The sequence below is a fragment of the Cebus imitator genome, unplaced genomic scaffold (assembly GCF_001604975.1).
Source record: "Cebus imitator isolate Cc_AM_T3 unplaced genomic scaffold, Cebus_imitator-1.0 Scaffold268, whole genome shotgun sequence".
NCBI classification, from domain to species: domain Eukaryota; kingdom Metazoa; phylum Chordata; class Mammalia; order Primates; family Cebidae; genus Cebus; species Cebus imitator.
In genome coordinates this window covers 1,245,848-1,272,623 of record NW_016107583.1, presented here as the reverse complement: position 1 = coordinate 1,272,623, position 26,776 = coordinate 1,245,848, and the positions used below count along the sequence as shown (strand labels likewise).

Below are 26,776 nucleotides of genomic sequence, written 5' to 3'. Positions count from 1 at the left end.
GCAATTCTCCTGCCTCAGCCTCCTGAGTAGCTGGGATTACAGGCATGCGCCACCATGCCCAGCTAATTTTTGTATTTTTAGTAGAGGCGGGGTTTCACCATGTTGACGAGGATGGTCTCGATCTCTTGACCTCGTGATCCACCCGCCTCGGCCTCCCAAAGTGCTGGGATTACAGGCGTGAGCCACCGTGCCCGGCTTTACTCTTCATTTTCTATTAGTGGCCGTTGTTTCTCTGCTTGCAGAGGGAGTCTTAACCTGGTATATCACATGTATGCAGACTGTGTGTGTGTTTTTCCTAAGAGAAGAGTCATCGCTTCTGTTGGTATCTCAAAGGGATCAACAGTTAAAGAAAGGTTAAGGAGTGCTGTGTAGCACAGTTTTTTAAACCGCAAGTTTCATATCATTAATTGCTCATGGAAATCATTTAGTGAGTTAGGGTTAACAGCTTTTTAAAATTTTTTAAGAAATATTAGAATTGAACAAAAAATATCGATGTGAAGGGTACTTTTGATTTTGTGAAGTTTTCTATCTTGTGTATGTGTGTGCACATAAATAGACATACATACACATACTTGGTTGCAATGAAAATTTTCTTTCTTACAATGAGTTGTAATCAAACATTTGAAATACACAGCTGTAATATGCCCCTTTTTGCCTCTTCCAGTTTACAGATGTTGCTGCAGTTTTTCTGTAGTCTATTGAGACTATGCCAAGAAATGTGGCTAGAAATGTGGCTAAAATGAGAGCGAGGCTAGAAGGAATTTTTTTTGTTTCAGAATTAATTCCATAGGAAGGAATATTTAAAGGGGAAGGTGAGGTAGACGATAGGCCAACAGCAGCACTAGCAGGTTATTGCAATTGAGGGTAAAACCTGGTGCTGTGAGTCTGGAAGGTAGGGGCCACAGACATTGGTTTTCAACCCTGGTTCCACATTAGTTTATGTTGGTTCTCTTAAAAAAAAAAAAAAGTACTGAGCCCTAGCCTTTCCCTATACCATTGAAGTAGAATCTCTGAGGATTGAGTTCTGAAAGAACTTTCTTGTAGAATAAAACACATGGCCTTTAGGTTGTATTTTGACTACTCAAAGGCTTTTGAGTGGTTTGGAGAGTGGAGGTGGCTAGATTGAATGTCCTCAAGAAAAGACTTCTGTTTTCATGGTAATTATGCTAGGAACACTCAAGAATTAACTGTTTTGGAATGCTAGAGATACTTGAAATAGGAAGGTCGGGATGGTTTTGACTTAAGAATGTTTGTACATTCTTGATTCAATGTCTGCCCTTGAGAAATGAAATGCAACCTTGCTATCTCAGTGTGCTACTTATAGAAAGGTAGAGCTTTTTCTTCTCCTCCTTCTCTTTTTCTTCTCTTTCTTGTTTGCTTCCCTTCCCTCCCACTTCCCTTTCCTTTGGTTTCCCTTCCTGGGTGTCAGAGGCTGTCCTGCTGAGCAGTGGCATGGAGGGAGCTTTTCATTGTCATGTTAGTGGTGGTGTGGACCAGAGAGCTGAGGTTCAGAAATGTGGAGCCGGTGAGCCCAGAAATGGCTGGGGTGGTTACTTCATAATGAGTTGGTTTACCATCCTTTTTAGAGGATGATGCAACAAGAAAATTCCAACTGTAAATACTATGCAGTTGTTTGTTAAAAAAAATGACCCCTCGAGGGTGCAGGAAAACAAGGTACTAGTCAAGCAGACTATGCATTGGGGATATAGACCACGATTCCACAGGGGCCCTCCTCCTCGCCAGAGACAGCCTAGAGAGGACAGCAATGAAGAGGATAAAGAAAATCAAGGAGATGGGTCGGCAGCCACCTCAACTTCGAAACCGCTGCAACTTCAGTTAGTGATGCAGACACCCAGAAAACCCTAAACCACAAGATGGCAAAGAGACAAAAGCAGCCGATCCACTAGCTGAGAATTTGTTGGCTCCCAAGGTGGAGCAGGGCAGGGCTGAGAAAATGCCGGCTTACCATCTCTACCATTATCTGATTTAGTCATCCAACAAGAAGAAATATGAAATTCCAGCAGTAAGAAATGAACCAAAGATTGGAGCTGAAGACCTTAAGTGTTTGCTTTTTGCCTGTTGACCAGATAAATAGAACTATCTGCATTATCTATGCAGCATGGGGTTTTTATTATTTTTACCTAAAGACATCTCTTTTTGGTAATAACAAACATGTTTTGTTAAAAAGCCTGGTTTTTCTCAATACGCCTTTAAAGGTTTTTAAATTGTTTCATATCTGGTCAAGTTGAGATTTTTTAAGAACTTCGTTTTTAATTTATAATAAAAGTTTACAACTTGATTTTTTTCAAAAAAGTCAACAAACCACAAGCACCTGTTAAGGTCTTAAATAATAATAAAAAAAATGACATCTCATTCACAAGTTCAAATGTTAGTTGATGTAAAAATGAACTGTCTGGTCACTATCGTTCTGATCCTTGAAAAGGAGATTTAATCTGGTGCTGTAGTTAACCTGAATGTAGAATTGGTACAACTAGAATAGAATTTAAACTCCACCCAGTTATCAGCTGCTATCGGGAATGTCTTTCTGTGTCTCAGAAAATGGAGAGTTGTGATTTTGAACATTTGAGTTATTCTGCTGGCACATGTAGGAATATTTAAACCTTTTGCTAATGCACATAGAACTTCAGGGAAGAAATCCATAAACAGGGCAGGTATAGGACAAACCTGTTAGAAGTTCAAAGTCAGAGGATAAAGAGGATATCTGAGCTGTGTAAAGTGGAATGGAGAGAGAGCATAGCTTCTTTTAATGTTTGCTTATTTAGGTGGATAAAACTTGTCCTGCTTGGCACCATTTTTAGTTGGTTGAGTCATGTAGGTATTGATGAAAAGAGTCAAACTCCAAAATATTTAAAGAGTTTTATTGTGTGCCCAATATGAGCGAGCATGGCCCATAACACAACCCTCTCAGATCCCGAGAACATGTGCCCAAGGTGATAGGGACATTTTAGGCAGACGTGAGACTTCAGTCAAATATATTTAAGAAATACATTGGTTCAGTCTAGAAGGATAGAACAACGAGTGAGGCTTCCAGGTTGTATAGGTAGATTTAAAATTTATCTAATTGGCAATTGGTCAAAAGAGTTATCAATAGAAAGGATCAATAGAAAGGAATTATGAGAGGTTGTGAACACCAAAGTTTTACCATGCAGATGAAACCTCTATGTAGCTGGCTTTAGAGACAATAGATTGTAAATGTTTCTTATCAGACTTAAGGTCTGCGTTGATATTTAATGCTGGAGAGGTATAATGAGGCATGTTCCACCCCTACTTCCCATCATGGCTGGAATCAATCTTTCAGTTAAATTTTAGAGTACTCTGGCCTAGGAGGAAGTCTATTCTGATGGATGGGGGGCCTTAGAATTTTATTTTTGGTTTACATAGGTGTATCAGTTGCTATTGCCATGTAGCAAACTACCTCTCAGAAATTAAAGGCTTAAAGCAGCCATTTATTTGCTTGTGATTCTCTGGGATACCAAGTTAGCCTGAGTTTAGCTTTATATATTTTCCATTAGTCTCACCTGGAATCACTCATGTGGCTTTAGGCAGCTGGTGTCCTGACTGGGGCTGGATGGTTTAAGATGTAAGACACATGCACATGTATGTTTATTGCGGCACTGATCACAATAGCAAAAACTTAGAATCAACCCAAATGCCCATCATTGATAGATTGGTTAAAGAAAATGTGGCACATATACACCATGGGATACTATGCAGCAGTAAAAAAAGGATGAGTTCATGCCCTTTGCAGGGATATGGATGAAGCTGGAAACCATCATTCTCAGCAAACTAACACAAGAGCAGAATACCAAACACTGTATGTTCTCAGTCATAAGTAGAAGTTGAACAATGAGAACACATGGACACAGGGAGGGGAACATCATACACTAGGGCCTGTTGGGAGTGGGGAGCTGGGGGAAGGACAACATTAGGAGAAATACTGAATGTAAATGGCAGGTTGATGGGTGCAGCAAACCACCATGGTATGTGTATACTTATGTAACAAACCTGCACGTTCTGCATATGCACCCCAGAACTTAATGTATGATTTTAAAAAAAGAAAAAAAAGATGGCCTCACTCATGTCTAATAGCAAGCTGTAGGTCAGGACACCTTAGCTCTCCACAGGACCTCTGACAAGCTAGCTCAAGCTCATTCACATCACAAAAGGAACTAAACCACAGTCATAAAAAAGGAGAAACATCCTCATCCACAAATGCTTCTCCGGCCTCTACTTGTGTCTCATTTGCTAATGTCCCTTTGGTTAAATCAAGTCACACAGACAAATTCAAATTCAAGGAGTGGAGAAAGAGACTGTCTTTAAAGTAGCAAAGTCATATTTCAAATGGGAGGTGCATGCAGAGATGGAAAGAGTAGTTCTGGCTGGTTTTACAGTCTACCAGAGTCAAATGACATTTAGGGATTTGTTCAATGGTAATGTTACTGGAAAGGGATCCCAATCCAGACCGCAAGAGAGGGTTCTTGGATCTCACACAAGAAAGAATTTGGGGTGAGTTCATACAGTAAAGTGAAAGCAAGTTTATTAAAAAATAAAGGAATAAAGAATGGCTTTCATATGCAGACCCATTTTTATGGTTATTTTTGGAGTATATGCTAAACAAGGGGTGGATTATTTTTGCCTCCCTTTTTCAGACCATATAAGGTAACTTCCTGACGTTACCATGGCATTCGTAAACTGTCATGGCACTGGTGGGAATGTGGCACTGAGGATGACCAGAGGTCACTGTCATCACCATCTTGGTTTTAGGGGGTTTGAGCCTGTTTCTTTACTGCAGACTGTTTTATCAGCAACATCTTTATGACCTGTATCTCATGCTGACCTCCTACCTCATCCTGTAACTCAGAATGCATCATCTTCTGGGAATGTAGCCCAGTAGGTCTCAGCCTTATTTTACCTGGCCCCTGGGTTAAATGGGGTTGCTTTGGTTCAAGATGGGGTCGCTCTGGTTCAAACACCTCTGACAGTAACACATAGCATACAGGCTGATTAAAATGCTAGGCATTGAGTATGGTTATATTTGGTGTTACATTTCAGTGCAAGAATAATTATATGTGTTTCAGTGGTTCGTCCCCTCCAATTCGTGATGAATGTACCCTGTGCGATTAGGTTGCTTAGTTAACAAATATTTATTGTACATCATCATGGGCCAGACACTGTTCTAGATGATGGAGATACAGCTTGGGAGAAACACACACACGTAATTCAGTATGTGTAGCAGTCACAAGGAACAAAAAGAAACTTATAGCTTATTAATATGGCTTTTGATTTTGAATTGGAGCCAGCAGAGTTTGTTTTCTATGCAAGAATGCCACAGAGGCAGATTTTTATCAAGAATTTAGCCACTATGAAGTTTGGTTTTAAAGAGCAACTCAGTAACCAGTTTCTCTGCAAAGAGCAAATCAATATATTTTAGAAATTACTGTATTCAAGAAGTTACCAAAAAAGGGAGAAGGACTCAAATAGTACTTTTCTATTTAAAGATGGCTGATTTTTTAGCCAACAGATGTTAAAGAAATAACCAATGGCTATATTTTCATATTTACCAAGGTTACTAATCCTAATGTATTAGCTAGAAGCTATTCATACAAGTATTCAGTGTCAGAAATCTCCCATCTGATGTTTGCTGTGACAGTGTACTTGGGAGACATCTCCCATCTTCTAGGTGGGTTGCAGTGTGAGGCCAACCAGGAAACCTTGAGAAAGTCTTGCTATCATTTATCAGGCCAGATTAATTGGGTCCTAGTGATAGAATGTTAGAAATAAATGTGAAAAATTACATGGGAACTGAGAGTTTTCTTTTACAGCAGCAATCTTGTCTATTTTTGACAAGATTATATTCTTATAGGATGAAAGTGTGTGTGTGTGTCTGTGTGTGTGTGTGTGTGTGTGTGTGTGTGTGTATCCTGTTCAGTTTTCCAATTTGGGGGAAAAGACTTCATAATTTATATCATTGTGACCTCTGTAAAAAAAAAAAAGTCAGCAGAACATTTCTGCGTTCCTTCATGTTTTGTTCTGTTTAATTTTCTAGAAAGATTGGACAATCTTTCTGAATCCCAGTGGTGTTAATACTGGAAAAAATTGTTGCTCTAAAAATGCTTTTGTGGGATGGCATTGGACAGGTGGGAAGTTGAAGGTCTTTTGTCCTTTTGTTTGTTTCTTTCCTTTATGAACCTTTTTCTTTTTAAAAGTTTTATTGCTCATCACTTTATCACCTCGTTTATCACTTTACCGCCTCGTTTATCACTTTACCACTTTTGTTGACATCTTTTTCTACCTTTTCTGTCTTTATGATGTTGAAACTGAAGGGGAAAATGGAGCTGCCAAGATAAGTTACAGTTAAGTGACATTTGCTTGTGTCATTGTCCTTGGCATTGCACAAAAGGAACTAAACCAGCATCACTGGTGCTGCCAGGAATTTAGGGTCAAAGTAGAAAGGTAGAGAAATCGTGTTCTGGTTTAAAGTTCAGTAAGAGAAGGTTAGTGCATGCTAAAATATGGCATTGATCCCTCAGAAAGTACATTTAAATTGTACATTAAATGTAAATTTGACATTAAATTTAAATGTCGACATTAAATGTACTTTCTGGAAAGTACATTTAAATTTGACACTAAAATTCTGATATTGTAGTATATTAGATATAATGAGATTATGTTGTTTGAATGTCCAGGAGATAACTGCAGCTGTGATACTGAATTTAACGTGATCTGAGCCCATTGTAGAAAGATTGACAGACTTATAGAGGGCCAGTTCCAGAGGGGAGGCCCTATGAGGTGTGGGTAGAAAGGAGGGGAACCCTGGGTTACTGTTGACTGAAAAGGTGGATTAAGATGAGGGAAGAAGGGAACTGCAGCTCTGTCCAGAATCAGGGAGAGCATGGCTCTTGCTTACAGTTAGCAGTAGTTGGTGACAAAATTTTTGGAAAGTATAGCAGAGCTTTGGAGAACTCTTACCCATAATCATAAATTAGTTCAGAGATTTATTTTTGAAAGGATTTAAAATATATAAATGTATGGTTTCCATTTATTAGCAAAATGAATAAACATTGTTCACCATCTGTCTTCAGAGATGTAAAGCATTCTTAAAAAGTATACAGTGAATGGTGAAGCAGAACTAGTGTTGATTTTAAAAGGTCGAAACCAAATGACACTAAAGCTTCAGATGTTAGAACACATCTTGTGTATTAATTAATGGACATGTTCTGTTCTGTCTTTTGCAGACATACATTGGAAGTGTGGTTATATCTGTTAACCCATACCGATCTTTGCCCATTTATTCACCAGAGAAAGTGGAAGAATACAGGAACAGAAATTTTTATGAACTGAGCCCTCACATGTAAGTACTGTACTAAAGCATTCAGTTTCTCTTTTACTCCAGAGATGTGTAGTTGACAGATGTGTGCAGCTGTCTTTTTTGAGTTTCAGGAAAATGTTTTTGTCAGTAGTTCTTTTTTTCAAAGTTTGATAAAAGTATGAAGATATTAATTGTTATTTATTTTAAATTAAAAAAAGGCAGAATGCTTCATTTGACGTCAGACACTTCTGAAATATTTGGATTCAGGATGTAAAATATTTTCTGCTCAAAATTCTGTGCAAGTAGCAGCTGCTACTAATTATTTTTGCAAATAAAACAGGAATGTGCATTGTTTATTATCATAAAGAGCCTAAGCAGCGTTTTCATAGTCTTGTTGGGCCAAGAAAAATCCCAAGTGTTGGGTTGTGTGATGGTGTTTGGCTAAAAGGACCAAACAATACCTTCCGTTTATAATTTTTGCAGACATCATTCCCAGATACGTGGGATAGGCCAGTGATTTCACTTTATCTGGAAAGTCGCTTGTTTCATTTTTCTGAAGAAGGCCACTTGTTAGTGTAAATAATTCCTTCACAGTACCTGTAGATTCTGTTTGTCTGCTCCTTCATAGTTCTTTGTTGACATGCTTATTAAGAGATACCAAATGATTCAGCCACTTTATGCTACTAGAATTTTGTTGTCTAGTCTTAATGACTGAAACACAACACTGGAAAAGTTTTTTTAGATTTGGTAGATCAGTGGTAGAACCAGGTTATTCAACTTTAGAACTTTCGATTCCCCCCCAATAAAAATATCTGAAAAAGAAAGTTAGAGGGAGAATACCCAGAAAGTATCACAAACAATACCTTGAACTTTTTCTTTCTCAGGTTTTGTTACATTTTAGTGATTCAAGATGAATATGTTCACTACATTCTCATGTCCACTACTGGACATTTACTTTTCCTTTTCTTTAAAGAAAAGGAAAGAGAAATATGCTGAGTTGGGCCAAGTTGTGTAATGAGTTGAGAGCCTCAGACTTCTTCGCTTGTTGCTTAGGCAGAAACATTTCCTGCCTTCTCTCCTATGGGCATGCATGTATTTTACCAGAATCCATGTAGGTATGATTGTCAGTTGCTACAAGTGGCACATGGTGTCTTTTGAAGTGGAGTTGGTTGATGCAGCATAGTACCTGACACGCAATAAACTGTTGAATGCAAATTTGGAATATTTGTGACCTGCTGGTGAATGTGGGCCGAGACTAATGTATACAGAAGTGCCTTGGAAGGTGTGAGTCATTTTACGAAGCTATTATGTTCATTGTTACCACCGTTGCTATTACTTTTTCTCAGTAGCATCATCCTTTTTCTCTCAAAACAGATGATATGCTGCAAATAACCCCAAATCGTCTCAAAATGCATGTAAACATATGTGCATGTAGATATTGAAGAGGAAGTGTTCAGAAAATGTCTTAACTGTGGAAAAGATTAATTTGTCATTGGCATATTGGTACATTTTCAGTCTCTTGAGCGAAAGCAGTCGTTCTCAAGATAAGACAGTTTTATCTTCCGGGGACAGTTGACAATGTTTGGAGACATTTTTGGTTGTGAAACTGGGGGTTGGAGGGCGCTTGCTGCTAGTGGGTCAGGGGTGCTGCTAAGCATCTTTCAGTGCACATGCAGCCCACACTAAAGCATTACCCGTTAACCATGTCCATAGTGCCAAGGCTGAGAAACCCTGAGCCGAAGTGAAAGAACCTGCAGAAAGTCTTCATTATGTCCTAGCAGAAAGGATTTTCTCTGTATGATTAAAGATTGGCTTTATTAATTTTGTTAGAACATAAAATCTAATAACTAAGGAACATATATATACCACTGTCCAGATGCTTATTTTAGTTTCTCTTGATAACACAGCATGCAGTAATATATTTGGGCTGTTTGGAACTAAAGATTATTTATTATTTAAATGCATGCAAATGGTTATTAAAAACTAAACACTATGTATTTTACCAGTCAAGCCATTTCTAATTATTTAGTTTTCTTCTAGAAGTAGATAATGCAAGTGATCCTGTTTCATTTTGCCTTAAGACAAAGAAAATCTGAAATTTGTTTTATAAAGTTAACCTGGTAGTTAAGCCCTGTGATGACATGCTTTACTCGATACCTGAATATTTTAAATTCTAGACCTCGAAGCTCCACTTCTCAAAATATGTTGCTTGGACCAATCGTATCAGAATCTCCCCCAGTGGCTTATGAAAAAATCTGGTTTCCTAGGTCTTAACCTCTGATAAGCCAGGAATCTACATTTTTCACAAGGTTTCTGGGTGATTCTTATGCACATGTATGTCTGAGAATGTGTTGCTTTAGATCTATATTTAAAATGTTTTTCTTTCCTTTCTCAACTACTTACTGCAATTTGTGATCTTTAACAATGATAGTAGTAGTAATAACAAAAATATTTATGGCTAAGATTTATTAAGTACTTACTATATGTGGGTACTGCTCTAAATATTTTATATGTTTTTTTCTCCTTTTATTCATTATCCACCTGGAGATAATATTTTATATGTTTTATAACTCATTTCATTCTCAAAATAATCTTGTGAGGTAGGAACTATTACAAATGGGGAAATTGTCACAGAAAGATCAAGAAACTTATCCAAAGCCACACAGCTGATGGGAGTGAAGCCAGGGTATTGACATCTTGGCCAAGTTGCCCCTCTTGGCTGGAAATGGGCTCGCCATTTTCATGACAGGACTCTTCCTGTGTACTTCCACCCCGCTACCCTTGGTGCACCTGTTTCTGCACCACAAACCCTCCAGGATAATCTTGACTATGCCTCAGTTTACCTCCAGCAATTGTCCACATACTCTTTTTGCATTTTCAGCTTAAATCTGCCCTCTGGGAATATTTAGATATATAATATTTGATAGAGAATGTTTAGAAGTCTATTCTAGATCATAGAAGTTCATGCTCCAGAATATACATTTTTATCCTGGCACCTAGAAGATTCCTGTAGGAGGCAGCATGGCGCAGCTACTCTAGTTCACACCCCTCACCCCCAGGGAAAAGAACCATCACCAGCACTAAAATCAAATACATCCTCAATGTGCTTACAATAAGAAAAAGACTTTTTACCATGGCCTACAAAGCACTTACATGGTGGGCAAGGTACAGCTTTACTAATGCATCTGAGGTTGCCAGATCCCTCTCATTCCCCCCATCTTGCTTTGTTCTCTCAGTCCTCACCCACCCTCACCTCATTCCCTCCCACGAGAGCGTCCTTGCACAGAATTCTGTGCTTTCTGCCTGGAATGCTTTTCTCTTCTTCTCCAAAGCAACTCGCGGTCTTCCTTCAGACCTCAAATTGCAGAAGACCTCTTTAGGGAGGAACTTGCCTCACTTGCTCCCCGCTGAGGCTAGATCTATTGCTTTTGCCACATTTACAGTTTAATGCTTTTTTAAGGGATGAGTTGTCTAAGAATTTGATAAGGGTTCATTTAAAGACATGTCAACAGGACTTGAGTTCAAGTCCCAGTTCTTCCATTTACAAGCTATGTAATCTTGAGAAAATTACTTGAAGAAACTTCAGCTTAGAGAAATTAAATAATTTGCTTATTCAATGGGAAAAGAATTATTAATTAAGACCTGGGATTTTTGTAAGGGCGAAATATGTAGTTGATATTTAGATAGTATAATGATCTAATATATATAAAGTGCTTAGCATGGAATCTGCTGTAACTTTGTGGGAAAGGAGAGCTGCTTCTACTAACAATGAGAATTATAGCAATTGTTGTAATAATAAGGTGTGTGGGACACACTTCCAGCATTCTCGCATGTTCTGTCTTACCACTTTCTGCATGATGGGACGTTTGCTGTTTCCTTTAATGTAATTTCCTGCATTATTCTTTGTGAATGTTCATCTTTGACAGTATTTTGAAACAGGGTCAATGCTAACTTGGTTCCCTACTAAAACAACCTGGCATTCTCAAGCAGGATGTTTGTGATGTAAGAGGGTAGGTGAGATGACTTTCCTTTTGATGCATTCTAACTATAAACATTTCATGAATTTAGTTCCAGTTTGAATAGAGAACAACTTAAACAGCTGCTCAGACTACATACTTTGAAACTTTGCCAATTAACTTCCACAATATTACATTTGAAATTTACTTGTTAAATTTTTTTTTTTTTTTGAGTTGGAGTCTTGCTCTGTCCCCCAGGCTGGAGTGCAATGGAGGGATCTTGGCTCACTGAAACCTCTGCCTCTGGGTTCAAACAATTCTCCTGCCTCAGCCTCCTGAGTAGCTGGGAGTACAGGTGCCCACCATCGTGCCTGGCTAATTTTTGTATTTTTAGTAAAGATGGGGTTTCACCTTCTTGGCCAGGCTGGTTTCGAACTTCTGTCCTTGTGATCCGCCTGCTGCAGCCTCTCAAAGTGCTGAGATTACACGTGTCAGCCACTGCACCTGGTCTGGTCTTTTCTTTTCTTCCTTTCCTTTTTTTTTTTTTTTTNTTTTTTAATAAAGAGATAAAGTCTCGCTATGTCGTCCAGGCTGATTTCAATTTCTGGACTAAAGAGATCGTCCTGCCTCCTGAGTAGGTGGGACTATAGGCACATGCCACTATGTCTGGCTTACATTTGGAATTTAATTTGAGCTGTATCCACTGTTAGTCTGCAAAAGCACCCAGATACTTTTGTAATTCACATGTTTTTGAAAGTGTCTGAAATTTATCTTTCTTTAAATTTTAGATAATTAAAAAATAATCCCATTCTGTGTAAGTGTATGACTTTCAGATCATGGAAATGTATAGATTGGTTTCTTTTTTTTTTTTCTTCAAAATAGCTTCCTGTTATCATTTGTGGGACTGTTAGTCCCCCAAACATGTAACTCCTCAGCTGGACTCCTCCTCTGCAGCTCCTTTCCTTTTCTCAACTCCTGTCCCATTATATGTTAAGCCACACCTTTGAGCAGAATATCATTGGGTGGCATCCCCAAGGAAATGTGGCTATGCTGTGTGGCAGAGTCTATACCACCATTTGCTTGTCTAATTAGGTAAGTGATGTCTTTCCAGTAAGATTTTTAAGTTATTTGAAAATAAGAAATGTAAAAAATGTATTCCAGGGAAGACTTAGTACATTTCAGAAAACTTAGCAACTGGATTCACTGAGAACTGCGTCAGATTCCCAAATAGCATCGATAAGGAAAGGCTGAGAAGGGATAGATGAGAGAAAGAATGAAACTACAGGTTAAGCATCCCTAATCTGAAAATCCGCAATCTGAAATGATCCAAAATCAGAAACTTTTTGATTGCAACATGACACCCCAAGTGGAAAACACCACTCCTGACCTCCAAATGCAGTCAAAATGTGGTCATGCAACATAGAATTGATTCTATTCCCCAAGATAAAAATAAAATTACCTTCAGGTTATGTGTATAAGGTATATATTAAACATCAGTGAATTTCGTGTTTAGACTTGGGTCCTATACCCAAGATAATTTTGCATCTGCAGTTATTCCAAAATCGGAAAAAATTTGAAATCTAAAACACTTCTAGTCCCAAACGTTTTGGCTAAGTTAAAGGATACTCAGCCAATACTTAGTCTCCTTCCACTTGGTTGAAATAGCACTGTGACAGTGCACCTTCAGCTATTTTAGTTCCCAGATCCACTGGCCTTTTTTGTTGTGTGATTTTGACCTTGCAGCAGTTGATGGCAGTTTATCGCCAACAGATGGATCTTCTAAAATCAGATCATGTTACCCCGCTTCCTAGAAGCCTTCATAGGCTCCCTGTTACTCCCAGTTCCTTTGGCCTCGTGTTCAAGGCCATTTGCAGTCCAGCTTTAGCGTTCCTCCCTGCTCTCCCCCGACACACTCCTCTCCTTTGTGGACTCTCCTCTTGAGTTAGAGCCATTCATGTCTTCTTTCCACGTCTCCTACTTTATCCTTTTCTCCATTGTTAAAATCCTGCCAGTCTCCTGTGGTCTGTCTGAAAGGCTTGGTCAGCCCCAGCATAACCCACAAGGCACTTGCATTGGCCCTGAGTTATTAGACCGCTCATGTGGCCTTACACACCACCTCTTCTTACTATGGCTGAGTGGGTGTTGGTGTCACCCTCTTGCATGAGATAGAAGCTTCTAGGTTAGAGTCTTTATTCTGCACATTTCTGTGGCTGTCTCCAGTGCTTTTGTCTTCAGAGCTCAACAACTGTAAAATAAAAGAGATTTTAAGTGACTTTTCATTACATTTTACCTGTGGTATAACTGAGCGTTCAATGAAATAAAAACGTACTTGATTGGATATTTGTGGAGTTTATTCAAAATTTCATGCAGTATAACAAGAATTTTTTTTCATTTTTTTTAAAGCAAAAATATTTTTATGGTGCTCTTCAACTCTAAGTATTTGTTCAGTTTCAATATGTTCATGTTGTCTGTGTGCCTATTGGAGAGAACTCGCCACTAGAAGAAGAATACTGTATCTTGTGGCACCTGACAACAAGCCCTCTGGTGGTCCTAGCCCAGGAATGAGCTGAAATGTGTCCTTCTTAAGTTAGTATATAATGTGGTGGCCGTATTACCTTAGGCATTGCAATCACAATGTAAGCAGTCTTTCCCTGTTAGTAAATGGAAAAACTCAGCAACAAATGTTAAAACTTAGTGGCTTACAGCTTTGAATAATTTCTGGTTACCCACACTAAAAAATGGGTAAGTAATTAGTGGGGGGATCTGGGATGGTGCTAATGTCAGTTGTCCGGCTGTGAGCCCTCTGTCTGTGGACTCTTTGACTCCTACTTTTGGGCCAGACTGATTTTTCCGGACCACATGCCATTGCTCATGAATGATGTTGCTGTAACGCTCGTGTGTTTTACGGCCTTTTTGATCCTGTTACCATTTTACTCCGTTCAAGGTGAACCAGAATAATGTTATAAAGAACATTTCTGGCTGTATCTCAAAATGTACCCGTGCTGTGGTTGAGTCTACAGAGCTTCGGTTCAGATTGCAGGGCAGAAGACTCACACATTATTTCTTTTACGTAGTCAGTATTTTTCTCCGCAACAGAGTTGAAATTCTGTAGATAAAGTTGTGTTTATTTGGAGATTTCTTATGACAGCTAGATTCTGAATTCTCCTGTAGAGATTGCTTGTGTAACTGGATGTGAAAGTGCTTTCTCAGGGGTGTGTGTGCGTGTGTGTGTTGATGTGATGTCGCCGAGCTGCTGTGTTATTTCTTTCGTTTTACTTTTGGAATAGTTGAGCCTTCAGATTGATCCAGTACATCTCCAAAAATAAGTTGCAAAAAAGGGTTTTATGCTTTCCCATCTAGCATTCTTTTTATTTATTGCTGTAGAAGAGATGTTCATTTACGGAGCAAATATTTAGTGAGAGCTTACCGTGTACCAGGCAGTCTTTTAGGCACTGGGATACATCAGTGAATAAAACAGATAAAATTCCTGTCTTCATGAGAGAGACTAAATTCCAGCTTAAGTATTTAGAAGCCAAGAGTGTTCACTCAATTGGTTAGGATGGAAAAAGGGAAGAGCAGAGGAAGGGAAGCTTTTGTGAAAGAAAAGATTGAATCTTAAAGGATATTCTTACAAAACCCCCTCTGAGCCATATCTAAGGCAGTTTAAGTCAGTAGACGAAAGGCTGTGGTCTGCAAGGCTTTGCATCTGTCCAGGCCTTGGATCTACACAAGTAGCTTGTACAGAAGGGAATCAGAGCTTTGTTTGCTTTCCAGTTTAGATGCCTTAAATAAACATCTCGTGTGTAATGACACCATCTTGAAAATAGCCAAAATTACCCTTTTCCTTTTATGCATGACTGTCATGGGTCAAAATAAGCAGAAGGCAGGCACTGTGTTTGCTGTCAGTCTTGGGGGAATGTTTGTTTGATTCTGGACAACAAGGATTAGAAAACTTCTTGACATGGGCGAGTTTCACATCAGCAGTGTAGCATCCATGGTGTGGTCAAGCTCCGCTGTTGACTTGACAGCTCCCTGAGGCCGGGTCTGCAGTGGGAAACATCTCTGAGCCTCACACCTCATCAGCTTCTGTAAATGCTCCACGGATTGAACTTCCTGCCTTTGACTCTCAAAATTTTCTTCCCAGTGTATTGCTTTCCTGGGGCTATTTTCAAAACAGTTTCTTTTCAGAATATATACTCTTAGCAGAAAGAGACCTCAGCTAATTTTTCTTCCAGATCCTGAAGCTTTTAAAACTCAAGTAGGAAGGTTGGTTTGATGCCAGCCTGATGTTTTTATCATGAAAATTGTTATGAGGTAAGAATACATTTGTTAATTGAAAAGTATTTCTGGTACATCTGGGCAGTTTCACAATCCTAATGTCTAGGCCCCCAATTAGAGTTTATATCCCTTCTCACCAAAGGCACATCTCAGACTCGAAAGAGATTATTGTATAAATGTGGTTTGTGAAGCCAAGCCTATGTTCACACCAGCATATGTGATAATTTCAGTGATATAATCTTAAAGGAAAAAGTTTGGTTCTCAGCAAAACAGCTGCTTCCTGCCAAAATGTAGCTGGCCTTTGACAGGCTCTGAGAAGTTCTGTAACACTTTGGAAAAGATCCATTTCATCTGGAGAAGCAGCACTAAGGCCTCAGCCTTGAGAAGGATTAGTATAATTACTTCATCCCTGACAGAGAGAGCTACACTTGGAACCCACCTGGGGAGCCCTGTCTAGGGAGGCAGGAGGGGTGCTGGCCCCACCCCTTTGTTGTTGAAATTGGAATCTTTGCCATGATCTGTTGCTGGGATTGGTGTGGCAGGGTAGGTAGGGCCAAAGGAGCCCTGTGGGAGTTTGTCTGAACAGGGGCTGACAAAAGCTGGTCCCCAGCCAGCCAGCCCAGGGAGTTAGCAAAGCCAGGGATAAGGAAGGAGTTCAGCAGAGCGAGTATGAGGCCCCACTCATGAGATTGGGGAACTGAGCGTGGAGATGAGGCCACCACAGGGGCAGAAACTCACGTAGAGGGGAACAGGCCCAGGCATACCAGCCCCAGGTTCCAGTTCCAGCCTGTCCCAGGGACCCCAGATTCCCAAGTACAAGTGATTGTTCATCCATCTGATAAACATGATTAAGCATCCACCACATGTTGAGGTGCTGGGAATACAAAGATGAATTTGCCCTTAAGGATTCACAGGCTGGTGTGGGAGACAGACTGATAAATAAATAGAGAAGGTTTGCCCTGGACAGCCCAGGTGCCTCCTGTTGTAGCATCATAATTATGAATAGTGCTCCTTACACTCACAGAAGAGGCTGAGCATGAGCAGTAAGTGGCGTGGTTCCCCTGGAAAATGGCGTATAACCCTGCCTGAGGAGCTAGGAGATGGGATGGGGGACCCTTGGGTGATGAGTTTGCTGCATGGATGAAGAATAGGACTCTAGGCTCAGGAGAGAATTTTCCAGTCAGAGGGAACAGTGTTGACTTATTCATCATACATTATTTGAGTGCCTACTGTGCGCCATGTAATAGTGTAGATATTGGGGACACAGTGGACAAAAATCTTGACCCATTTGGGCTTCCGTTCTAGCACAGAGAGAGACAAAACACAAGAGAAGTTAATAAAACAAATGATATTTTAGATGCTGACAAGTGCTGTGGAGAAACTTAAAGCTGGGAAGGGGCATCAGGGCTGTGGGGGCGCCGGAGCTGGTTTAGTTTTAAATAGGGTAGCCAGGGAGTACCTTACTGAGATGCTATATTTCAGTATCATCCTCTAGGGGTAAGAGGAAGAGACTCGTGATGTGCTGGGAGAAAAATGTTCTAGGCAGAAGCAACAGCAGATGCAAAGGTCTGAAGGGGAGACAGACAGAGCTAGAGTAGTGTGGCACGTCAGTGATCTCAGTGCGTGTGGCTCCTGAGGTTGGAACGTGGAGTGCAAGCTGGGGAGGGGCAGATGAGGTGGAAGAGGAAGAGTAGACCCAGGTCATGAAGAATGTGTGCGCTAAAGATTTATAAGCAGGTAGGAGGAAAGATAAGATCAGCCTGGGAATTTGAACTGCTCTGGGTGTTCAGGGAAAGAGAAACTCAAGGAGAGGTTTAGGTTTAGGGACCTGGTAGGCTTTTGCAGTAAGGGACAAGGACAGAAGGCTCATCTGGGGATGGGAAGGACACTTTAGAGGCAAATCCACAGGATGCAGTGGCTGACCAGAAGAGGTGAAGAGAGAGGGAGAAAGGGGCATCAGAGGCAAGTCACAAGTCCTGGCTGGGATGGAGAGGTTCAGAGTCCCAAGCAACCCTCAAATTGAAATAGCCTAGAGATAGTCTTATGAAGCAACGGTGGGTGCCCAGAGGAGCATGGCTCCAGGTTATTGACAGCAGATAATTGTATGTTTCTAATATCATTTCTGATACCAGGTATGTGAATTTTTCCCCCCAACACCGGTTGTCTGACACTAACTGGGTGTCCAACAATTCAATTTGTTTACTGGAAAGGGGTCCCCCAAGAGAAGGTTCTTCCATCCTGTGAAAGAAAGTATTCGAGGTGAATCTACAGAGTAAAGTGAAAGCAAGTTTATTAAGAAAGTAAAAAAAATAAAGAATGGCTATTTCATCCCATGAAAAAGCTGCCCTGAGGGCTGCTAGTTGCCCATTTTTATGTTTATTTCTTGCTTACATGCTAAACAAGGTGTGGATCATTCATGAGTTTTCTGGGAAAGGGGAGGGCAATTCCGAGAATTGAGGGTTCCTCCTGTTTCTTAGACTATGTAGGGTAACTTTCCAACGTTGCCATGGCATTTGTAAACTGTCCTGGTGGTAGTGTCTTCTAGCATGCTAATGCATTATAATTAGTGTATAATGAGCAGTGAGGACCACCAAGAGGTCAGTTGCTTCACCATCTTGGTGGATTTTAGCCAGCTTGTTTACCGCAGCCTGTCTTATCAGCAAGGTCTTTACAGCTTGTATCTTGTGCTGACCTCCTATCTCATGCTGTGACTAAGAATGCCTAACCTTTTGGGAATGTAGCCCAGTAGATCTCAGCCTTATTTTATTGAGCCCCTATTCAAGATGGAGTTGCTCTGGTTCTAACGCCTCTGGCAAATTCAGTTCTGACACTACACAGAGTTAGCATAGACCACGCAGGTCAAAGGCTTAGTCCTACAGGAGTGTCCCACTTCAGACACCAGCCACAAATGGGGTGCCCTGGCTACTTACACTTCTGCTCAGCCATCCCCACACATTTGGGGGTTTCCATGATCCTCAGGTTCAAGAATTTGCTAGAACAACTCACAGAACTCAGGAAGACACTTTTTTTGTGTTTTAACATTTACTGATTTGTTATAAAGGATACAACACAGGAACAGTCCACTGGAAGAGCTGCAGAGGGCACAGTGGGGGGGGGGGGCGTGTATGCAGAGCCTCCGTGCACGCTGGGAATACCACCTTCCCAGCATGTCAGTCTGTTCACCAACCTAGATCCCTTTATCCCCACTAAGAAAAACCAGAATCGTGCTCAAGTTTTTATAACCCAATCTATAGCTCCCCTCCCCTCCCTGGTGGTGGGGAAGTGGGATTGAAAGTTCCCCACTTCTAATCACCGCCTTGGTCTTCCTGGTAAACATTCCTATCCTGATGCTACTCAGGGGCCCCACCTGAGTCTCCTCATTTACATAACCTCAGGTATAAGTGAAAGGGACTTGTTGTGAATAATACAAGATAATTCTATCACACAGGAAATTCCAAAGGTTTTAGGAGCTCTGTGCCAGGAACCTGAGACAAAGACCAGATACACCTCTTCTTATAACCATAGATGTGGACATGTGTATACATTGTTCTTAAGAAGTCGTAGAAAGCTTGTCCTGAAATACTTGAATGCTGCCTTCCTGAAGCCAGGTTATTGTTGGAGTTTCTGTATAGAATTTTAGAAACTGAATTAGTGGACCACCTTTTTCCAAGACATGTCTAAGGGTAGCAACAGTTCAACTCAATAAACATTTGAGTGTTGTGTGCCTGGGATCCCATCCAACCCCTCCGAGTCCTGGAGGACCTCTCTTATTATCTTCCCTCTGTACTGCGTTACCTTTTTTTTTCTTCTTCCATTCCCACCAATATAACGTGCTGCAATGTTTCTCTTGAGTTCACATCTCCTAGCTACCACACCATTGGTTTTCTTTTATTACCAAACTATTTGAAAAGTTGTGTCTGCTTACTGTTTCTAGTTCATCTCTTTTACTTTTAAGTCACTCCGATTGGGCTTTCATCCCCTGCTCGACTAAAACTTCTTTTCAAGATCATTTGTGACCTCCATGTTATCAAATCCAATGGTCAATTTTGAATCCTCCTCTGTCTTAATCAGCAACGTTTGGCAACATGACCAGCTCCTTCCTGGAACTCTTTTAAAATTTGGCTTTTGCCTCCACACTTTCCTGTCTTTCCCCCCCACCTTGCTGCCTGCTCCATCTCCAGCCTCAACATCCCTTCAACATCCCCTCGACAGGGGCTCCACTCTGGAACCTTTGCTTTTCTCCTCTGTAGGCACTATTTCGATGAGCCCACGTGGGCTTCAAATACCCTCTGTGTGCTGACGATGCCTCCCTGATTTAGAGCTCCACCCGGATCTCTCGCCTGACCCGCAGGCAGTCCAGCTGTGTTCAGCTCTGCAGTGTTTCTTTGGATAAGAGCATCTCAAACCTTGGCATTTTTCCAGCCAGACTTAGGATTGCCCCACTCCCTCTTCTCTTTCTCACCTTGTTCAGTGGCAGCATCATCCTTTGGCTACTCATGGCAAAAACCGTTTTTTCCTTTTCTCCTACTGCACACTCAGTCCATCATCAGGTCTTATGCATCCCAGCCTGATCAGCCTAACCACCATGGCCGCCGTGCATGCCCAGGCCACCACGCTCCTTTGCTTGGATTATGGTGGTAGCCTCCTAACTGTGTCCCTGTTTCAACTCTCCTGTTGCCTCCTCCTCCCTCCCCTCAACCCCCAACTTTCTTTTCTCCATTAATGTTATGGCTGCTGCCTAGAGTGATCTTTTTTAAAGATCTCCATCAGATTGTTTTTCTTTGCTGCTCAAAAACCTGCAGTGGCTCCCCTTGATCTGGACACTGGCCACTTCCCTCTCACCCTCTCTCCCCAGCCACACTGTCTTCCTCGGTGCTTCTTGAACTTGCCACTGCCAGCATCATTCTTATGCCATAGAGGGGCTGACTTGCTGTCTTACTGCAGTCAGAAAATGGCTCAGTAGTCAGAGAAACCTTCTCTAACTACACTCCCTGAAATAGCCATTTCTGCCTCAATCACCTGCTATTCACTTAGACTACTTTATTTTTCTTCACAGCATTTGTTCTTACCTGACATCTCACCATGGGCTCACTCGTTTGTTACTTTATTGTCTTCTGCATTAGAATGGCATCTCTGTGAGCACTTGTGCTTTATTTTACCATCCCTGTATCCATAGTAATAAGAACAATGCCTGGCACAGAGCAGCCACTCCATAAATATTGGTGGAGTGAGTGAATGAATGAATGTATTGGCGGGGGGTGGGAGGGCTGCTATTTGTTAGAAACTGTGGATGACATGGTTTTTGTCTTTGAGGATCGCCCACCTGTCTTTGGGTTGCAGGTGGCTACATAAGCCGCATTTTAATATAACAGTATACTTACAAAAAACAAGTTGGAAGCACAGAAAAATTGGTGGGTTCAGAAATTCTGAAGGTGCCACTTGTGTTGAGTCTTAAAGAGGAAATTCTTTTTTGTTTGTTTGTTTGAGACAGAATTTTACTCTTTCGCCCAGGCTGGAGCGCAGAGGCACGATCTTAGTTTACTGCAGCTTCTGCCTCCCGGCTGCAAGCAATTCTTTTGCCTCAGCCACCCAAGTAGCTGGGATTACAGGCATGCACCACCATGCCTGGCTAATTTTTGTGTTTTTAGTAGAGAAGGGGTTTTACCATGTTGACCAGGCTGGTCTCAAACTCCTGACATCAAGTCATCTGCCTGCCTCAGCCTTACAAAGTGCTGGGATTACAGGCATGAGCCACCATGCCTGACCCAAAGAAGGAATTCTTGAAGTAGGTGTCTTTTGTAGTGTATAGAAGATAAAGCAAAAGACTTGTTTTGGCTATGGCATATGGCCCTGAATGTCAGGAAAGGGAAACGGTGTTAGAGTTGAGAATGTAGAGCTATTTTTTACTTTTAATAAAACATTCCAATACCAATCTGCTTGAATCATCGGGAAGATTGAAGGATTATGAAGGTTATTCCAAAGTAATAGGAGAGTTTGGGATAAGAAAATTACTTAAAATTACAAACTGTGTGTCTGGAAAAATTGCCATCTTGCATTTCAGTCATCAACCAGAAAAAAATGTCAGACTTGTTAAATATGCCTAAATGTATATGTGTGTAAATGTGATGTTTTAATGAATGAATGGTGAATGATTTAATGTGGAAATGATATAAGTGTAAACAGATGTTAATTCATTTGTTTTACAACAGAGCTTGTAGTTGCTATTGGTGATGAGTCACAATGTTATTTAGGAGGGGCAGCATTTGCTATGAAGAATACTTATTTTAACCTTTATTAACCCCTACAAAGCCCCATGAAGCCTTCCCCTTAGAATATTAGCGTTCATTGGATGCATAGGTGATCAGCTTGAGATCCAAAAAGAATGTCCTCATATCCTCAATTACAGTAGGAACTTCCTAAGCCTTAAAGATGACTTAGCCTAGTTTCATATAAATTTAACAATAGAGGAATAAGTTAGAATATATACATTTTCTACTAATCTTTTTTCTTCAGTCCACGTCAACATCCAAAACCTAGGAAGCACCTGGAGGGAGAGATGATTGGGGTGGTTTGCACCACAGACCTCTACCCTGGGAAAACACAAGCAGGCATAATCATAGGTTACCTGCGGAAGATCTTAGGTTACCTGCTTAAGACCGGAGGGTTTCATTTCTACTTTTATCCTCTGTATTTTCATGAACGATGGGTCTCTAAGGGCTCACATTTGGCCATGCAGTGTTGCTGCTGCTTCTATCTATATTTATAATTGGCTTGGCCATTATTAATAGCAGAGGCTTATGCATATTTTTCTCATGTGAATAGCATAACGGATGAAAACAGGGACATTCAAAATGTTAGAACCTCATCTGATGTCCGGGAAATGTATTAAAGAAAAGCGTTACTGAAGTAGAAAGATGTTAAAGGCATAAATTGTAAAATGAACACATGTAGCTATTTAAGATTACATGATGAGCGAGTCATGGCTATCTGGTTACTCATTACCTGGAATGTGGGTATGAGGAAGGAGGAAGTGTGGAAACGTGTGCATGGGTGTTGGGCATTGCTCCTAAAACAAATAGAAAATGACACAGAACACTTTGAACATTTGTTTCCTTTCCGTAACTTAACTTTTATTATAAGAGAATTATATCTATGATTGTTAATGTCATACTTTGTCTTACAGACATAGTTTACATACTATAGATGGATTTTAAATTTTGAAAATCTTTGTCATTTTCTATATTTAGAGACTTTTTTTCTTTATTTACATATATATTGCATTGATCTTGACTAGGACTCTTAAAATTAGCACTAATTAAAAATTCTGGCTGTGAAAATAGAGAAATTGAGTTTGAAAAATTTGTAGCTAGTGATCAGTTGTACATTTATTTCACTTGCCCTCTTGTTGCCTACTGTGTCTGAAATCCCACTGTCTGCTTCATTTCTTCCCTTTTACAGGCACTCTGGTCTACTATTCTGTTTTACTCACTGCACATATTCATATCCTACTCATCTTTTGGAGTATGTGGGAAACCACCTCCATTTTGAAGCCTTTTCTCTAAAGGCCACTTGGTGGTACTAACACATGGTCCGTATTATGCATTCTGTCACAACTATGACCTTTCATTTATATATGATTAATTTTATTAACCATATAACCTTTTATTTATCTTACATATGTCATTGATTGTCTCCTCTGTAACCATTGGACTTCTACAATAGCAAGCATCTTATGAGGAGAGACTATACATTATATTTACTTTGCTGTAAGATCAGTGGTCTTAAAATCTGCCTATGTTTGCTTATCTATAGTTAACTTCAAGTAACACCATCCTAATGTATTGTGTGCATTATAAAACGTACACAAGACTGGGAGTGTTTTAAAAGTTATGAATAAATGAATACAAATGGAAGTTCTGATGTTTATAGTCATACTCCAATGGCTCATCTTGGGCAGGTCCTGGGATGCTTGCACCTCACTCTGGAGGCCTGGCGTTAGGTACATAGTAGGTATTCAGGAAATACTTATTTTTAGCCTTCAGCTATTCTGTGCTGCTTGCTAACAAAATTTCCACCTGTTGGAGGTGAAACTTGAATTATAGTCTAAGTGTGTTTGAGACCTTGTAAGGGGGCATAAGGGATGATTTGTCAGAATATAGTAGGTTATTTTTGGGTGACAGGGCTTCCTAGCTCAAGGCATAACACAACAAAGGTTTATTTCTCATGTATGGTACAGTTTGATGGGGGTCAGGTTGGTTTTCTCAAAGGCTCTCCTAAAAGTGGTTACTCAGATACCCAAGCTGCTTCTCTATTGTAGTTATAATATCTGGAACACGTGGCTTTTTTTTCTTTTGAGACGGTCTCGCTCTGTCACCCAGGCTGGAGTGTAGTGGTGCAACCTCAGCTCGCTGCAACGACCACCTCCCGGTTTTAAGGGATTCTCCTGCCTCAGCCTTTTGAGTAGCTGGGATTACAGGCACCCGCCACCATGCCCAGCTAATTTTTTGTATTTTTAGTAGAGATGGGGTTTCACCATTTTGGTCAGGCTGGTATCATACGCCTGACCTCAGGTGATCCACCTACCCCGTTCTCCCAAAGTGCTGGGATTGTAGGCGTCAGCCATTGTGCCCGGCCCACAAGGCTTTTAAGTTTGCTGTGGAAGGTGAAGAGAGAACATAATAAGGTCTTCTTCATTGGCCAGTGCATAGTCACATGGGCCCAACCTAACTGCAAAGGAAGCTGGTAGATACAGCCTCCCCTTGTGCCCAGGAAGGGAAAATGGGATGGGAGTTAGTTAATATATCACATGGTCTCCTGTCTGCTAGGATTATTTCAGTAAGGTTGTTGCTGTTTGATAATTTAACTTGTGGATACCATGGAAAGTAAACTTCTGTGTGAATTTAAAAATGAGTTCAGTAGTATAATTTAGAATGAAAGCCCTCTTAAAATATTTTCAATTTAAAAAAAAATAGTAATTGTAATCATGGTGAATTTCCACATTTCCGGTTTAATTTTATTTGAATGCATTTCTACCAAAGTAAAAGTATTCACCCATTTTTCATGTTTCTGATGTTATACTTTTTTTCTTTCACACTACTGTTCAGCAGACTTTAGTAGCTTTTTGGTTTATTGTGAACAAAGACTCTTTTAGTAGTGTTACATTTGGTTGCTATTGCTTACAGAAATAGATGGTATTATGTGATTATTTGAAGATGTCTTAGTGCTTTGATAGTTTATTGCAGTAGATCCATCTTTGTTCAAATTCTCATATTACTGATTTCCTTGGAACCAGTGTGTCTATTGGAATTATTAGAAAATTCAATGCTGGTCTCTTCTATATTTATTCACATATTCATCCATTGGGAATTTTGGTTCTAACCAACTTTGAAACTTAAGCCAATGCAATGTTAATTTTTTTGGATTCAGCTCTTGCTAGATGGGTGATGAATAACGAAAAGTTTCCCCTGTATTCAAGAGCTTAAAGTTGTGTTTAAGGACAACTTTCATTAAGTTCTTTTTCCAAATATGACTATAGTCAAAGATAGAAGGTGAAGAAATATGAAAATTTTAGAAAATATTACAGAAGAATATTTTTTGTTAAGAAAGGAGAAGAAGATTGGTTTTTCACAGGAGAGATGGGAAAGTTTAAGGTTATTGGGTAATGCATTAAGAGTTTCTGTTTCCATGATATGAGTCAGGGCAATAGGCTTTCAAAGTTTCTCTTGAGAAAAACATCCCTAGCTCGCTTTTTTACCACAAGGCACACCTATTTTACCATAAGGTACACCTATGCCACTTATCTCTATGCTAGTAGTTATTGAAACCATTAGCCTATTTATTCAACCAGTAGCACTAGGAGTATGATTAACAGCCAACATCATGGCCAGTCACCTACTAATACACTATAATTTTTAAATTGTAGACTTTTTGTTCTGCTAAACCTGTGTGTGTCTCTTTGTGTACTGAAGATTTTTCTAGATTTGGTACGAGTTGCAAATGTTGCAGGTGTAAGTGAATAAATGAAAATTATCTGAGAAATTTTTAGCTCTTCTTATAAGGGGGTTTGTATATTGTGAGGCAGATTCATTCATGCTCCCTCCTTACCCTCCTACCATCCATCCATCCATCCATCCATCTGTCCATCCATCCATGCATCTATCCACCCATCTTCCCCTCCTCCCTCAAAGCAAAGAAAAGCTCTTGTATGCAGAGATTTTAGTCATATCGATTGCCTTTTTTTTTTAGTTTTTATAGTTCATATGCATGTGAAAAAGATAAATGTGAACTAATTATTATATTCCCCACTTTCAAAAATTATATCCCCTACTATTCAAAATAGTAATCACATAGTAAGCTGACCAAAGGCAGCTTAGTATTTTATAGTCAATGTAATAAGGTAAGTAGCTTTCTAAAACTCAGAGCAAAGGAAACATAGAAAATAGTCAAGACCCAAGTGAAAGTTAATACCATGACATCTTCTAAGTTTACTGAACTTGAACTTTTTATTTCCTGGTCGTCAAAGCAAAAAAGGGAAATGTGATCAATTACATTATTTTTGCATATAAGACCAAAGTGCATTTGCTCAAAAGAAGCAAAATTTTCCTTGCCGGCTAGGCTTCAAAGATATTTCTCCTATGAGACTTACTATGTGAAGGGTGTCATCGTGAGCAACACCTCCCAAAACTTAGTAGTGCATTTTAGGTAGCTGCTTCTCATGTCACTAAGTGGAAGCAGCAGGCATAACACCAAAGCACAGTTTGGGAAAAGCAAATCTGTAAAAGATATAAGTAAGTGGCTGTTATCCAAGGCTGCTTGTTAGAGCCAGTGCAGAATTCCCTTAGAATCTGTAGGGTTAGGAAGAGGGAACAAGGTATCGACTCCCTAGGTACCCAGTATACATCCGGGGATGAGAAACCATGGGTACAAGTGCTGTGCTTATTGATGTTTTGACTCAGTTAAAGAATACAGGAAACAGATAGGTTGCAATGTTTCCTTCAGATGCCTCCTAGGTCTGTGAGATTTTTTTGTGTGTTCGTTTATTTGTTTTCTGTTTTCTCATAAATGAGCTTTGAATTAAAGGTGGTCATCAGATAATTGCAGGTTATATTCTCTGGTAGGGGCCTAGAGTACACATTCTCCACTGCCAATAAAAGACAGATCCTTAACTTTAAAAATCATTAGTAGTTTTGTCTGTCTTCACTTTAACATTTAG

General features: G+C 40.1%; 1 protein-coding gene across 12 annotated transcripts in view; it reads left to right on the top strand.

The window, feature by feature from the left end:
- The window catches only part of MYO1B (myosin IB), a 186,894-nt gene that overhangs the window by 44,711 nt on the left and 115,407 nt on the right, over window positions 1-26,776 (top strand). For all 12 annotated transcript variants that reach the window (XM_017500671.2, XM_037728546.1, XM_037728545.1 and 9 more), the window contains exon 3: window positions 7,257-7,372. In XM_017500671.2, coding sequence (XP_017356160.1) covers window positions 7,257-7,372 — 116 coding nt within the window. The remainder of the gene's footprint in view (window positions 1-7,256; window positions 7,373-26,776) is intronic.